Raw genomic sequence first — 15,717 nt, forward strand, 5'->3', positions numbered from 1 at the left:
TTCAAATTTGCTCCGGAAAGAAAAACTTACGCCTGGAAAAAATCATAATTTCGTTCGGTGTTAAATATGTTGATCACGAAATGGATCACGTGACCTTTAGGTGCTTCTAACAAACACTGTTACGATATCTCCGTGACCAATCGGATGGTGGTAAAATTCTCCTCAAGCCATCTCGTGATCTTAATTTTTTGTTTTGCTTGGTTTAAATGGTTCTACATATATGAGCATTACCGATATGACGCCCTGATTAGCAAAATATTCAGGCGCTGCAGTTGGTCATACAACCAAAATACACTCACATCATATGCTAGAATGTAAGTGTATTATAATGTGTAGTTAGGTTATGCCATGCTTGGTTATACAATAGTAGGGTGTCGTATAACTTTGGAACACTGGAGTTAATTAAAGCGTCAAAGTCATGCTGGTGAAGAAATAGATACGTTGCAATAAAAGAAAGACACACAATTTCACATCCAAGTACATATGTCCTTTGCCATCCAGGTTCATCATATGGTCCCGAGTGATCCTATACATAGTTTGCAATGTTAAAATGTTGATGCTGCACATAGTGTATTCCTTACACCAAAACATCATTATTTCGAAAAATATCGTTCGTTTTCTTAACATTAACAATATCGGCTTGTCAAGTTTATTTTTACAGTCAGGAAATAACAAAATGGAGCGGTGTTGCCAATTCATATGTTTAAAAAAAAAAATAATAATGAGACTTTAGATGCTATGGTATTCCCACTTGGAAGTTTAAATGCTGAGCTTAATCATTGATTATACTTGTCAGCAACAAAACGTTTCTATCAGTTTGTAAGGAGTAAAATTTCACTAAGTTGTTTTTTAAACTTACAGCACTCTGGGATGATGCAATATTGCCACCTTGTTGTTGGGTTAGTTGTGTAACACCAAGGTCCTGCAATATCTCCATCAGGATTTCTGCGAACAGGAAGTGCATGAAATAGTGTGAAAATCTTTCCTTTAGAGAACTCACCGGCAGAAGTTATGGTTACCACCATCACTTGGAATGAAATTCGGTTGATGAGGAGAGTTAACGTCCCATCGCTGACACGTAATCCCTGATGATGTCACGTTCCACATTCCCGTGTACGACGTGCCAATACCTTCAATACATTCTGGAACAGAAACAAAACGAAGTTTGTGAGACTTTCTACTGCATTGTATAGACATGCTTGTTATCGGCGTACAATTATAGTGGAAATTCATTCCAGCAATGCCACGAATGGTCTCAAAGAAGTTCAATGGAAATATTTGGAAACAAACATAATGATATCATGAGTTAACATCTTCTCCGATATTATGCCAATAAATTAAAGTTTTTTTTATACATGTTGCCATTTTGTTTTTGAATATTACGATATGAACTAAAAGTCTTGTGCAAAATACATGGCGTATAATACAAAATAGAAAAGCTGAAGCAAGAAGTCTGCCTCTAAGCATGAGCGTGGCAAAAGTTTCAGAATCTTTATTGTGTTGAGTCATGTCTTACCAATAAATGGTGCTACTGACATTGTTGTGGTTGGTGATACATTTGTAGTCGAAACAGAACTTGTTCCTGTTGTCTCTCCTCCTACTGGAACTAAAATGAACGAAATATTTTGGGCTTCAATATATAAACTATATCATAAAGTTTTTTTTCCTAACTTACAGCACTTGGTTATGTTGCAGTATTGCCACCGTATTGTTGGATCAGTTGTGTAACACCAAGTTCCTGTAATATCTCCATCAGGATTTCTGCGAACAGAAAGTGCATGAAATAGTGTGAAAATCTTCCCTTTAGAGAACTTACCGGCAGAAGTTATGGTTGCCACCATCACTTGGAATGAAATTCGGTTGATGAGGAGAGTTAACGTCCCATCGCTGACACGTAATCCCTGATGATGTCACGTCCCTCATTCCCGTGTACGACGTGCCAATACCTTCAATACATTCTGGAACAGAAACAAAACGAAGTTTGTGAGACTTTCTACTGCATTGTATAGACATGCTTGTTATCGGCGTACAATTATAGTGGAAATTCATTCTACCAATGCCACGAGTGGTCTCAAAGAAGTTCAATGGAAATGTTTGAAAACAAACATAATGATATCATGAGTTAACATCTTCTCCGATATTATGCCAATAAAATAAAGTTTTTTTATACAGTTGCCATTTTGTTTTTGAATATTACGATATGAAATAAGAGTCTTGTGCAAAATACATGGCGTATAATACGAAATAGAAAAGCTGAAATTGCCAAGCATGAGCGTACCAAAAGTTTTGGAATCTGTATTGTGTTGAGTCATGTCTTACCAATAAATGGTGCTACTGGCATTGTTGTGGTTGGTGTTTAAAGAAAATCTAATCAAACTGACGTACATTCTTAATATAATTGACTACAACAAAATATTGTTTAGGGATATTGTTTAAGGCACGCAGGTAATAGCTAGCTAGAATACTGGTTTTTGATCCAGTTTTTGTCGGGATTTTGTGTCTATAGAAACAAACATAATTTAAGCTTGGGACAACTTCTGATTTCGTGATGAATATTTTCTTATGTGTCTTGAATCAACGCTAATAATACTTTGCCAAACACACGGCGGTGCCCTTGAGACCGCCCATTAGACATTTTAAGCTAATAAGTCGATCATTATGTTACAGTTTCATAGCTGTCGGAGTTTAGAACATCCAAGATAAAGTTTTTCATCAGTGCCAAGTTACTTTCACTTACCATCCAGTGGTTGTGGCGTCGTTTCAACTTCAATTTCCGCTGTGAAAACAACAAAAAATATAACTCAACAAATACAAACACGACTCATTTTACGAAGTTTACCGATCTGCGTAATTTTTGGTACTTTGGACGAAATATAGATTAATACTGCCACAAATGAGTATTTTAACGTTTGCTGGATAATGGCGTTGTAAAAACATCTTTAGTTTAACGTTTTCTTTTGCAGAGGCAACATTTACAAAGTACGAAACTGGTTACGCAAAAAGACTGTTGTCGCGCCGCATGCCTATATAGCGTTAATAAATCCTGCTCCCAGGTATTACAAAGGCATTAAGTCCACTTATCTACCTGTTGTAGTTTCAACATTTTCCAAAGCTCTACTGTTCGTTGTTTCCACGACTGGTGTAGCAGAAACTTTTAACACAAATATATTCACCAATGATTATTGTGTAAGAGTAGATAGGCTATCAGAAAAATCTAACATATGTAATTAGGACATGTTAGTAAATCAACATATGTGACTGAAACTGCATATGTACTTTTGGAGAAAAAGTTAGTAATCGAATTTTGAGGTATGACCTCATATCAGGTTTCTCCACTTCTTTGAGTTCGCGGACCAACTGAACAATTTTGTAAACGATGTGAGGTCCCTACATTAATATAATATGTTGAATAGATTGGCAAACTTCAAATTTCTATACCTGTTGTGGTTTCGAAATGCTGTAAACCTGGATTTGTTGTTGTATCCAAGTGTGTTGTTGTGGATACTTAAACAAAACATAAATTAGAACGTAAAATCTATCTAGTGCACATACTACAATTTTATGATGATTTAAGAAACTTAGGCATATCAGTTTGTTTCGTAATGAATGTTTGAATATGTGCATTACAATATGTAGTGTTGTAAAATCTGAAGCTTTTTGTGCGTAGTTGACGTATACATGGCCAAGAGCGCATGTTTTTTCAACCCAATTACTTACATTCATCAATCTACACATATATTTGATTAGTAGATATTTGCTTATGTTTCTAGAATCACGCTGATAATGCTCTACATTTCCGAACACACGGTGGAGCCAGAGGCACCATTGTGACACTTACAAAGTGCTAAACTGGTTCAAGTTTAAAGGACGTGTATGAAAGTTTGTAGTCAGTCATTCTGTAGCCTTATAAATTTTTACTACAAATACTTGATCTCTTAAAATCAATTCGGTGTTATTGTCTTACTTGGAGATTGTGGTGTTGTATCGTTATCCAGTTCTCTTGCTGAAACTGAAACCAATATGCATGACTTGTGATTTGACAAATATCAACATTCTTTGACATTTTGTTTTGAAAAGTTACTTTTACATATACGTACTTGCTTCATAACTGATGGAGAAACCTGATAAAGTAACACTTCCATCCGAAGTGAAACGTAGTTTAATCGTTTTGTTTGACGAATCAAAAGTAAAACCAGGTTGCTTGGTGCCACCAATAGAATTCAACCGGCCTCTTGCACCCGTCACCTGTATCAAGATACACAAAATGTTTACATCAACATATCAGCAAATCGTTGACGGCGCAGTGCATTGGAAAGACCACTTACATATATGTAGTCAAAGTTCGGTTCGGTTGCAAATGAGTTGACCACGAAACGGATCACGTGACCTTCAGGTGCTTCAAAACACCACAGACAGTTTTCCCGGTTAAGATATCTCCCAGGCCAACCCGGTGACGTCAAATTCTGCTTCACGCCCACTCTGGCAATGCGGTTTGTCGCGCCGCATCGCGGTGGTATGCCTGCATTATAGCGTACAAAAAACTGTTCTCTGGTATTACAATGGCATTATGTCCACATATCTACCTATTGTAGTTTAAACATTTTCTAATCTTTCATGGTTCGTTGTTTCCACGGTTCGTGTGGCAGAAATTTTTACACAAAATAAGTGGCAAAGACAATTGGATAAAATTAAGATGAGAAATTAAGGGAATGTTATTATATGCAATTAGGGCTTGTTTGTAAGTCAAGATATGTGACTGAAACTTGATTTGCAATTTGGGAGAAAAAAATATAATTTTGTGGTATAACCTCATATCAGGTTTCTCAACTACTTTGTGTTCGCGGACCACCTGAATAATTTTGTAAACCCTGTCGAGTCCCTACACCAATGTAATACACTGAATTGGAATCGTCAAGTTCACATTTCTATACCTGTTGTGGTTTCGAAATGTTGTAAACCTGGATTTGTCGATGTTTCCACGTGTGTTGTTGTGAATACTTAAAGAAAAACATAAATCACAACGTCTAATTTATCTCGTGTACATATTTCAATTTTTAAACGTTTTGTAAAAAACTTAAGCATATCAGATGATTTCGTAAAGATTATTTGAATATTTGTATTACAATATGTCATGTTGTAAAATCTGAAGCTTTAGGTGTGTAAAAAGCGACTCTTGTCGTCTACTCTTGCTTGGAAACAACTAATAACATTCATTAATATAGGCTACACATATATTTAAGTAGTAGATATTTACTTAAGTGTCTGGAATTACTCTAATAATGCTATACGAACACAGGGTGGTGGCACTGAGACCACCTATTAGATATTTTAAACTAATAAATAGATGATTATGTTACAGTGTCATAACTGCCGGAGTTTAGAACCTCCAAGATAAATTTCTTTATCACTGCCAAGTTACTATTACTTACCATCCAGTAGTTGGGGCGTCGTTTCAACTTCAATTTCCGCTGTGACTACAACAAAAAATATAACTCAACAAATACAAACAGGACTTTATTTTTGCAGAGTTTGCCAATATGCCGGATTCCTACTAAAAAATCTATAGGTTAAATCATTACCGCTATTGTATCAGACTTTTTATGGTGTTTGGACAAAATAGATATTATTTCTGTCCAACCACAAATACGCACTTTAATATTTGCTGGGTAATGCCGTTGCAATTAATAGGTTTTGTGAAAGACTTTCTTTTCCAGAGGCACCATTGTAACATTTACAAAGTATGAAACTGGTATAAGTAAAGAGACATACAAGTTTGTAGTCAGTAATTTTGTAGCCAGAGAAATTTTCGCTACAATTACTTGATCACTTAAATTTAAATCACTATTATTGCCTTACTTGGAGATCGTGGTGTTGTACCGTTATCCAGTTCTCCTGCTAAAACTGCAACCAACATGCATGACTTGTGATTTGACAATTATCAACATACTTTGGAATTTTTTAAAAAAAAGTTACTTTTACATACGTACTTGCTTCATAACTGATGGAGAAACCTGATAAAGTAACACTTCCATCCGAAGTAAATTTAAGTTGAATCGTTCTGTTTGCCGACTCAAAACTAAAACCAGTTTGCCTGGTGCCACTGTTACGATTCAACGGACCTCTTGCTCCCGTCACCTGTATCACAATAAAGAAATGGTTGCATTAATATATAAGCAACTCGTATTTGGAGCTTTGCACTGGAAAGACCACTTACTGATAAGAAGTCAAAGCCTAGTTCGGTTGCAAATGAGTTGACCACGAAACGAATCACGTGACCTTCAGGTGCTTCAAACAACCACAGACAGTTTTCCCTGTTACCATATCTCCCAGGCCAACCCGGTGACGTCAAATTCTGCTTCACGCCAACTCTGGCTGTGCGGTTTGTCGCGCCGCATCGCAGTGGTATGCCTGCATTATAGCGTGAATAAATCCTGCTCCCAGGTATTACAATGGCATTAAGTCCACATTTCTACCTGTTGTATGCTCAACATTTTCAAAACCTTCATTGTTCGTTGTTTCCACGACTCGTGTAGCAGAAACTTTTAACACAAAATAAGTGTTAATGATCATTGCGCAAAACGTGGATTCGCAATTGAAGGAATGTTATTATATGCAATTAGGGTTTGTTTGTAAATCAAGATATGTGACTGAAACTTGATTTGCAATTTGGGAGCAAAAATTATAATCGAATTTTAAGGTATAACCTCATATCAGATTTCTCAACTACTTTGTGTTCGCGGACCACCTGAATAATTATGTAAACTCTGTGGATCCTTACACCGATGTAATATACTGAATGGAATCGCCAAGTTCACATTTCTATACCTGTTGTGGTTTCGAAATGTTGTAAACCTGGATTTGTCGATGTTTCCACGTGTGTTGTTGTGAATACTTAAAGAAAAACATAAATCACAACGTCTAATTTATCTCGTGTACATATTTCAATTTTTAAACGTTTTGTAAAAAACTTAAGCATATCAGATGATTTCGTAAAGATTATTTGAATATTTGTATTACAATATGTCATGTTGTAAAATCTGAAGCTTTACGTGTGTAAAAAGCGACTCTTGTCGTCTACTCTTGCTTGGAAACAACTAATAACATTCATTAATATAGGCTACACATATATTTAAGTGGTAGATATTTACTTAAGTGTCTGGAATCACTCTAATAATGCTATACGAACACAGGGTGGTGGCACTGAGACCACCTATTAGATATTTTAAACTAATAAATAGATGATGATGTTACAGTGTTATAACTGCCGGAGTTTAGAACCTCCAAGATAAATTTCTTTATCAGTGCCAAGTTACTATTACTTACCATCCAGTGGTTGGGGCGTCGTTTCAACTTCAATTTCCGCTGTGACTACAACAAGAAATATATCTCAACAAATATAAACAGGACTTTAGTTTTGCAGAGTTTGCCAATATGCCGGATTCCTACTAAAAAATCTATAGGTTAAATCATTACCGCTATTGTATCAGACTTTTTATGGTGTTTGGACAAAATAGATATTATTTCTGTCCCACCACAAATACGCACTTTAATATTTGCTGGGTAATGCCGTTGCAATTAATAGGTTTTGTGAAAGACTTTCTTTTCCAGAGGCACCATTGTAACATTTACAAAGTATGAAACTGGTATAAGTAAAGAGACATACAAGTTTGTAGTCAGTAATTTTGTAGCCAGAGAAATTTTCGCTACAATTACTTGATCACTTAAATTCAAATCACTGTTAATGCCTTACTTGGAGATCGAGGTGTTGTACCGTTATCCAGTTCTCCTGCTAAAACTGCAACCAACATGCAAGACTTGTGATTTGACAATTATCAACATACTTTAGAAATTTTTAAAAAATGTTACTTATACACACGTACTTGCTTCATAACTGATGGAGAAACCTGATCTAGTATAACTTCTATCCGAAGTAAATTGAAGTTGAATCGTTCTTTTTGACGAATCAAAAGTAAAACCAGTTTGCCTGGTGCCACTGTTACGGTAAACCGGGCCTCTTGCTCCCGTCACCTGTATCACAATAAAGAAATGGTTGCATTAATATATAAGCAACTCGTATTTGGAGCGTTGCACTGGAAAGACCACTTACTGATAAGAAGTCAAAGCCTAGTTCGGTTGTGAATGAGTTGACCACGAAACGGATCACGTGACCTCTCGGTGCTTCAAACAACCACAGACAGTTTTCCCGGTTAAGATATCTCCCAGGCCAACCCGGTGACGTCAAATTCTGCTTCACGCCAACTCTGGCTGTGCGGTTTGTCGCGCCGCATCGTGGTGGTATGCCTACATAAAAGCGTGAATAAATCCTGCTCTCAGGTATTACAATGGCATTATGTCCACGTATCTACCTGTTGTAGTTTCAACATTTTCTAAACCTTCGTTGTTCGTTGTTTCCACAGCTCGTGTAGCAGAAACTTTTAACACAAAATAAGTGTCAATGATCATTGCGCAAAACGTGGATTCGCAATTGAAGGAATGTTATCATATGCAACTAGGGTTTGTTTGTAAATCAAGATATGTGACTGAAACTTGATTTGCAATTTTGGAGCAAAATTTATAATCGAATTTTAAGGTATAACCTCATATCAGATTTCTCAAATACTTTGTGTTCGCGGACCACCTGAACAATTATGTAAACCCTGTCGAGTCCCCACACCACTGTAATACACTGAATTGGAATCGTCAAGTTCACATTTCTATACCTGTTGTGGTTTCGAAATGTTGTAAACCTGGATTTGTCGATGTTTCCACGTGTGTTGTTGTGAATACTTAAAAGAAAAACATAAATCACAACGTCTAATTTATCTCGTGTACATATTTCAATTTTTAAACGTTTTGTAAAAAACTTAAGCATATCAGATGATTTCGTAAAGATTATTTGAATATTTGTATTACAATATGTCATGTTGTAAAATCTGAAGCTTTACGTGTGTAAAAAGCCACTCTTGTCGTCTACTCTTGCTTGGAAACAACTAATAACATTCATTAATATAGGCTACACATATATTTAAGTAGTAGATACTTACTTAAGTGTCTGGAATCACTCTAATAATGCTATACGAACACACGATGGTGGCACTGAGACCACCTATTAGATATTTTAAGCTAATAAATAGATGATTATGTTACAGTGTCATAACTGCCGGAGTTTAGAACCTCCAAGATAAATTTCTTTATCAGTGCCAAGTTACTATTACTTACCATCCAGTAGTTGGGGCGTCGTTTCAACTTCAATTTCCGCTGTGACTACAACAAAAAATATAACTCAACAAATACAAACAGGACTTTAGTTTTGCAGAGTTTGCCAATATGCCGGATTCCTACTAAAAAATCTATAGGTTAAATCATTACCGCTATTGTATCAGACTTTTTATGGTGTTTGGACAAAATAGATATTATTTCTGTCCAACCACAAATACGCACTTTAATATTTGCTGGGTAATGCCGTTGCAATTAATAGGTTTTGTGAAAGACTTTCTTTTCCAGAGGCCCCATTGTAACATTTACAAAGTATGAAACTGGTATAAGTAAAGAGACATACAAGTTTGTAGTCAGTAATTTTGTAGCCAGAGAAATTTTCGCTACAAATACTTGATCACTTAAATTCAAATCACTATTATTGCCTTACTTGGAGATCGAGGTGTTGTACCGTTATCCAGTTCTCTTGCTAAAACTGCAACCAACATGCATGACTTGTGATTTGACAATTATCAACATACTTTAGAATTTTTCAAAAAAAAGTTACTTTTACACACGTACTTGCTTCATAACTGATGGAGAAACCTGATAAAGTAACACTTCCATCCGAATTGAAACGAAGTTGAATCGTTCTGTTTGCCGACTCAAAAGTAAAACCAGTTTGCCTGGTGCCACTATTACGGTAAACCGGGCCTCTTGCTCCCGTCACCTGTATCACAATAAAGAAATGGTTGCATTAATATATAAGCAACTCGTATTTGGAGCGTTGCACTGGAAAGACCACTTACTGATAAGAAGTCAAAGCCTAGTTCGGTTGTGAATGAGTTGACCACGAAACGAATCACGTGACCTCTAGGTGCTTCAAACAACCACAGACAGTTTTCCCTGTTACCATATCTCCCAGGCCAACCCGGTGACGTCAAATTCTGCTTCACGCCAACTCTGGCTGTGCGGTTTGTCGCGCCGCATCGCAGTGGTATGCCTGCATTATAGCGTGAATAAATCCTGCTCCCAGGTATACAATGGCATTAAGTCCACATTTCTACCTGTTGTATGCTCAACATTTTCAAAACCTTCATTGTTCGTTGTTTCCACGACTCGTGTAGCAGAAACTTTTAACACAAAATAAGTGTTAATGATCATTGCGCAAAACGTGGATTCGCAATTGAAGGAATGTTATTATATGCAATTAGGGTTTGTTTGTAAATCAAGATATGTGACTGAAACTTGATTTGCAATTTGGGAGCAAAAATTATAATCGAATTTTAAGGTATAACCTCATATCAGATTTCTCAACTACTTTGTGTTCGCGGACCACCTGAATAATTATGTAAACTCTGTGGATCCTTACACCGATGTAATACACTGAATGGAATCGCCAAGTTCACATTTCTATACCTGTTGTGGTTCCGAAATGATGTAAACCTGCATTTGTCGTTGTTTCCACAGGTGTTGTTGTAGATACTTAAACAAAAACATAAATTAGAACGTAAAATCTATCTAGTGCAAATACTACAATTTTATGATGATTTAAGAAACTTAGGCATATCAGTTTGTTTCGTAATGAATGTTTGAATATTTGCATTACATTATGTAGTGTTGTAAAATCTAGAGCTCTTCGTGCGAAAAAAACGACTCTTGTCGTCTCCTCTTTCGTGGAAACAACTAATTACTTTATGTTTATACTCTAGATAAGCATTCTTGCTGGTAACTGTAAGTACGCGCGATCAATACTACAACAATCGACTCCAATAAAAAACTTAACCGCAGTAAAGTTAAAACGCATCAAAATGCTTAGCTGATGTACACATGGCCAAGATCGCATCTTTTTTCGACCAAATTACTTACATTCATCACTATACACATATATTTGATTAGTAGATATTTGCTTATGTGTCTTGAATCACGTTGATATAATGCTCTACAATTCCGAAAACACGGTGATGCCACTGAGACCGCCCATTAGGTATTTCAAGCAAATAAATCGATCATTGTGTCACAGTGTCAAAACTGCCAGAGTTTAGAACTTCCAAGTAATGTCCTGTTATTGTCACAAAGTTCTTGATCAGTGCCATGTTACTATTACGTGCCATCCAGGGGTTGGGGCGTCGTTTCAACTTCAATTTTCGTTGTGAATACAACAAAAAATATCTCATTGAATACAAACAGGACTTTTGTTTTTACTAAGTTTACCGATTTGCCTGACTCTTGCTTGCAAACGTATAGCTTGAATCATTACGACTGTTGTCATTGTTTGGTGGTTTGGACAAAATAAATATTATTACTGTCCAACCACAAATAAGTGTTTATTGGTTAATAGCGTTGCAAGCAATATATTTTGTGAAAGGTTTTCTTTTGCAGAGGTACCATTGTGACATTTACCAAGTGCGAAACTGGTCCAAGTTATTTGACGTGAATGTTTGTAGTCAGTCATTTTGTAGCCTGAGAATTTTTACTACAAACACTTGATCTCTTAAAATCTATTCACTGTTATTGCCTTACTTGGAGTTCGTGGTGTTGTACCGTTATCCAGTTCTCTTGCTAAAACTGCAACCAATATGCATGACTTGTGATTTGACAATTATCAACATACTTTAGAATTTTTCAAAAAAAAGTTACTTTTACATACGTACTTGCTTCATAACTGATGGAGAAACCTGATAAAGTAACACTTCCATCCGAAGTGAAACGAAGTTGAATCGTTCTGTTTGCCGACTCAAAAGTAAAACCAGTTTGCCTGGTGCCACTATTACGGTAAACCGGGCCTCTTGCTCCCGTCACCTGTATCACAATAAAGAAATGGTTGCATTAATATATAAGCAACTCGTATTTGGAGCGTTGCACTGGAAAGACCACTTACTGATAAGAAGTCAAAGCCTAGTTCGGTTGCAAATGAGTTGACCACGAAACGAATCACGTGACCTTCAGGTGCTTCAAACAACCACAGACAGTTTTCCCTGTTACCATATCTCCCAGGCCAACCCGGTGACGTCAAATTCTGCTTCACGCCCACTCTGGCAATGCGGTTTGTCGCGCCGCATCGTGGTGGTATGCCTGCATTATAGCGTAAATAAATCCTGCTCCCAGGTATTGCAATGGAATTAAGTCCACATATCTACCTGTTGTAGTTTCAACTTTTTCGAAACCTTCATTGTTCGTTGTTTCCACGACTGGTGTAGCAGAAACTTTTAACACAAATATATTTGCCAATGATTATTGTGTAAAAAGTAGATGAGTAATTAGAAAAATCTAACTTATGTAATTAGGACTTGTTTGTATATCAAGATATGTGACTGAAACTTGATTTGTAATTTCGGCGAAAAAGTTTGTAATCGAATTTTGAGGTATGAATTCATATCATTTTAAAGCTCTTTGGAGTCCCTACACCGATAAAATATATTGAATGGAATCGCCTAGTTTACAATTATATACCTGTTGTGGTTTCGAAATGTTGTAAACCTGGATTTGTCGTTGTTTCCACGGGTGATGTTGTGGATACTTGAATAAAAACAAAAATTAGAACGTGAATTCTTTACTCGTGCGTGCAAACAACTAATAACATAATGTTGTGCACTAAATGAATATTCTTGTTAACTGTAAGTAATCACAACAAAGCTGCAGCAACTGACAGCAATTTGAACTTACCCACAGTAAAGTTGATGGAAAATCCGGGAGCTGTAATTCTCGAATTGGAAGCAAATGTTATTATTGCAAACCCGGATCGCACGATAAAATTGTAAGCACGATCTTTAATTCCACTGATAGACAGATGAGGTTGCAAATATTCAGCCACCTGACAAAATTGTGTGTTTTGTCGCAAGAAACGACATTACGACGCAATATATTTTACTTGTAATCGTTGTAATTTTTAAACTTAGATAACCAAACAAGGACATTGGCTGAGTTACATCGAGAATACGTTTTGTGGAAGTGTTACCTGGAGGATGTCAACGTTTGCTTCGGTGTTAAACGAGTTAACCACAAAAAGGATTTGTTGACGAAAAGGAGCAAACACATGCCACACACAGTGCACATTGTTTTCGTAGTTACCAGGCCATCCCGGTGACGTCAAATTCTGCTTCACGCCAATTCTGGCAGTGCGGTTTGTCGCGCCGCATCGCGGTAGATTACCTACATTACAGCGTAAATAAATACTGCTCCCAGGTATTGCATAGGATTTAAGTCCAAGTGTTGTTTGTTCAACATTTTCTAAACCTTCATTGTTCGTTTTTTCCATGCCTCGTGTGGTAGAAACTTTAACAAAAATTAATTGTAAAGGACCTTTGCGTAAAACGTGGATTCGCAATTAAGGGAATGTTATTAGATGCCATTAGGGAATGTCTTTCATTCAATGTAAGTGACTCAACTTGACTTGGAATTTCAATAAAAATTTCGTAAATCTATTTTAGGGTATAACCCCCATATCAGGTTTCTCATCTTCATTGGGTTCGCGGACCACCTGAACAATTATGTAAACCCTGTCAAGTCCCTATACCAATGTAGTATATGAATTTATTCGCCAAGTTCACAATTATATACCTGTTGTGGTTTCAAAATGTTGCAAACTTGGATTTGTTGTTGTATCCACGTGTGTTGCTGTGGATACTTGAATAAAAACAAAAATTGCAACGTAAATTCTGTCTCGTGCACATATTTCAATTTTTTGACGATTTATGAAAAACTTAGTCATACCGGTTTATTTCGTAATGATTATTTGAATATTTGCATTACAGTATGTCATGTTGTAAAATCTGAAGCTTTTCGTATATAAAAAGCGACTCTTGTTGTCTCTTCTTTCGTGGAAACAACTAGTAACATATGTTTGGTGTTTTAGATAAATATTCTTCTTCACTGTAAGTACGCGCGATCAATACCACGGCAATCGACTCCAACAAGAACTTACCTGCAGTAAAGTTAATGGAAAATCCGGGAGCTGTAATTCTCGAATTGGAAGCAAATGTTATTATTGCAAACCCGGATCGCACGGTAAAATTGTAACCACGATCTTTGATTCCACTGATAGACAGAGGAGGTTGCAAGTATTTAGCCACCTGACAAAATTGTGTGTTTTGTTGCAAGAAACGACATTACGACGCAATATATTTTACTTTTAATCGTTGTAATTTTAAAAACTTAGATAACCATACAAGGACATTGGCTAAGTTACACCGAGAAAAAGTTTAGCGGAAGTATTACCTGGAGGATATCAACGTTTGCTTCGGTGTTAAACGAGTCCACCACAAAAAGGATTTGTTCACGAAAAGGAGCAAACACATACCACGTACAGTACACATTGTTTTCGTAGTTACCAGGCCAACCTGGTGACGTGATAACTGAAGTGTTTCCTACTTCAGCTCTGTATACCAGTTGATCGCAAGAATCTGAAAACCAAGTTCGGATAGTCAGAATCACTTTGATAAACAACGATTAATGTTTTGGCTAAAAACATGTTATGCGCGTTTATAAACAGGCAAAATCGCTAATCAAACTGACGTAGGTTCTTATCAGTTGACTACCACTAAACTGGAGGTATTGTTTAGGACCCGCCGATAATTGCTAGCTAGAATGCTTGGTTTTGATCCAGTTTTTATGGGAATCTTGTGTCTTCATGAACATTTGTTGCAATTGCTTGGAAACAAACATTATTTAAGCTTAGGATAACTTACTATTTCGTGATGGAGCCGTAGTTACCGCTGATGTAGTTGTTTGAACACCTCTAACTGTAAAGAAGACCATTTATTGTTTGTATAGATATACATAACCTAAATAAATTTGCATTGACAAACAGCTGGACTAAATTTTAATAAAACTTTAATTCCATTTTCACCAATAGCGAGTTATGATCAATATCAAAAACAGGTGCATGTTGAAGTCTTAGTACATTTAGTTCATCCATATTAAACATTTGCTTAAAAGTGCTTTCCGTATTAAGTAGTTTATACAACGTGACACGATTATTCTTCATCTAAGTTTCACTAACTGCTCTATGCAATCTGGTAACACTACCCGCTGTGTAATTGATAGAGAAGCCAGGCCTGGTGACGTAGAAGTCGCTTGTGAAGGTTCCCCGTACGAAGTTTGAAGGCGAAGTCAGGTTGGATCCTCTTACAAGAATTCCATCGAAAACTCCTATTGTATTGTTCTGACCATCGAACACCTGTAAGGTCATAATTAACAAATAATTGTAAAATTCAACAGAGCTTAATTCTCTAACACACAATGCAATCGGCCTGTTTTTGTTTGTAAATATATATGTTGTTTTCCTTTACTGTAGCAAATGCACTTAACACCAAACACTTCTACCCAGATCCACCTGTGTGAAATCTTAAAAAGGATTTGTGATTATGATCAGACGATCCATTCCAAAACAAGATTAGTGTTACTTTTTATACAGTTTTAATACAATGAAACTTGCCGATAATCTGTCGTATCTTCCCTCCGTGTCGAAGGAATTGATCAAAAACAAAATCTTGTAGCCTGGAGATGCTCTGATAAACCACT

The 15,717-nt window shown here is 36.5% G+C and overlaps 1 protein-coding gene and 1 long non-coding RNA gene across 2 annotated transcripts; both read right to left on the minus strand.

Moving 5' to 3' along the window:
- Positions 1 to 305: 305 nt before the first annotated feature.
- On the minus strand, positions 306 to 13,906 carry LOC145913838 (CUB and sushi domain-containing protein 3-like). Its single transcript, XM_083001598.1, has 37 exons — positions 13,756 to 13,906; positions 12,649 to 12,714; positions 12,336 to 12,401; positions 12,077 to 12,270; positions 11,850 to 11,997; positions 11,719 to 11,763; positions 10,615 to 10,680; positions 10,263 to 10,328; positions 10,005 to 10,198; positions 9,778 to 9,925; positions 9,647 to 9,691; positions 9,220 to 9,264; positions 8,721 to 8,786; positions 8,367 to 8,432; positions 8,108 to 8,301; positions 7,881 to 8,028; positions 7,751 to 7,795; positions 7,324 to 7,368; positions 6,826 to 6,891; positions 6,474 to 6,539; positions 6,215 to 6,408; positions 5,988 to 6,135; positions 5,857 to 5,901; positions 5,430 to 5,474; positions 4,932 to 4,997; positions 4,326 to 4,519; positions 4,098 to 4,245; positions 3,965 to 4,009; positions 3,439 to 3,504; positions 3,086 to 3,151; positions 2,738 to 2,776; positions 1,817 to 1,958; positions 1,676 to 1,761; positions 1,517 to 1,606; positions 1,001 to 1,142; positions 860 to 945; positions 306 to 526 (listed from the first exon to the last, which is right to left on the minus strand). Coding segments are annotated over exons 1-37 (3,534 nt in total). The 3' UTR covers positions 306 to 524.
- Positions 13,907 to 14,420: 514 nt separating this feature from the next.
- LOC145914403 (uncharacterized) lies at positions 14,421 to 15,349 on the minus strand. Its single transcript, XR_014403379.1, has 3 exons — positions 15,223 to 15,349; positions 14,883 to 14,936; positions 14,421 to 14,597 (listed from the first exon to the last, which is right to left on the minus strand). It is a non-coding gene; the product is annotated as an uncharacterized LOC145914403 (long non-coding RNA).
- Between the last annotated feature and the right edge of the window lie 368 nt (positions 15,350 to 15,717).

This window comes from Ascidia mentula, chromosome 9 (assembly GCF_947561715.1).
Source record: "Ascidia mentula chromosome 9, kaAscMent1.1, whole genome shotgun sequence".
Lineage (NCBI taxonomy): Eukaryota > Metazoa > Chordata > Ascidiacea > Phlebobranchia > Ascidiidae > Ascidia > Ascidia mentula.

Excerpts from the sequence above, each read along its gene's own strand:
- LOC145913838 (XM_083001598.1), bottom strand. The coding sequence starts at position 13,906 with ATGACTAAGTTTTTCATAAATCGTCAAAAAATTGAAATATGTGCACGA. Across the intron at positions 5,475-5,856 it reads TACAACACCACGATCTCCAA|TCACAGCGGAAATTGAAGTT; the intron begins GTAAGGCAATAA and ends TTTTTGTTGTAG. Across the intron at positions 4,010-4,097 it reads CTCCATCAGTTATGAAGCAA|TTTCAGCAAGAGAACTGGAT; the intron begins GTACGTATATGT and ends TATTGGTTTCAG.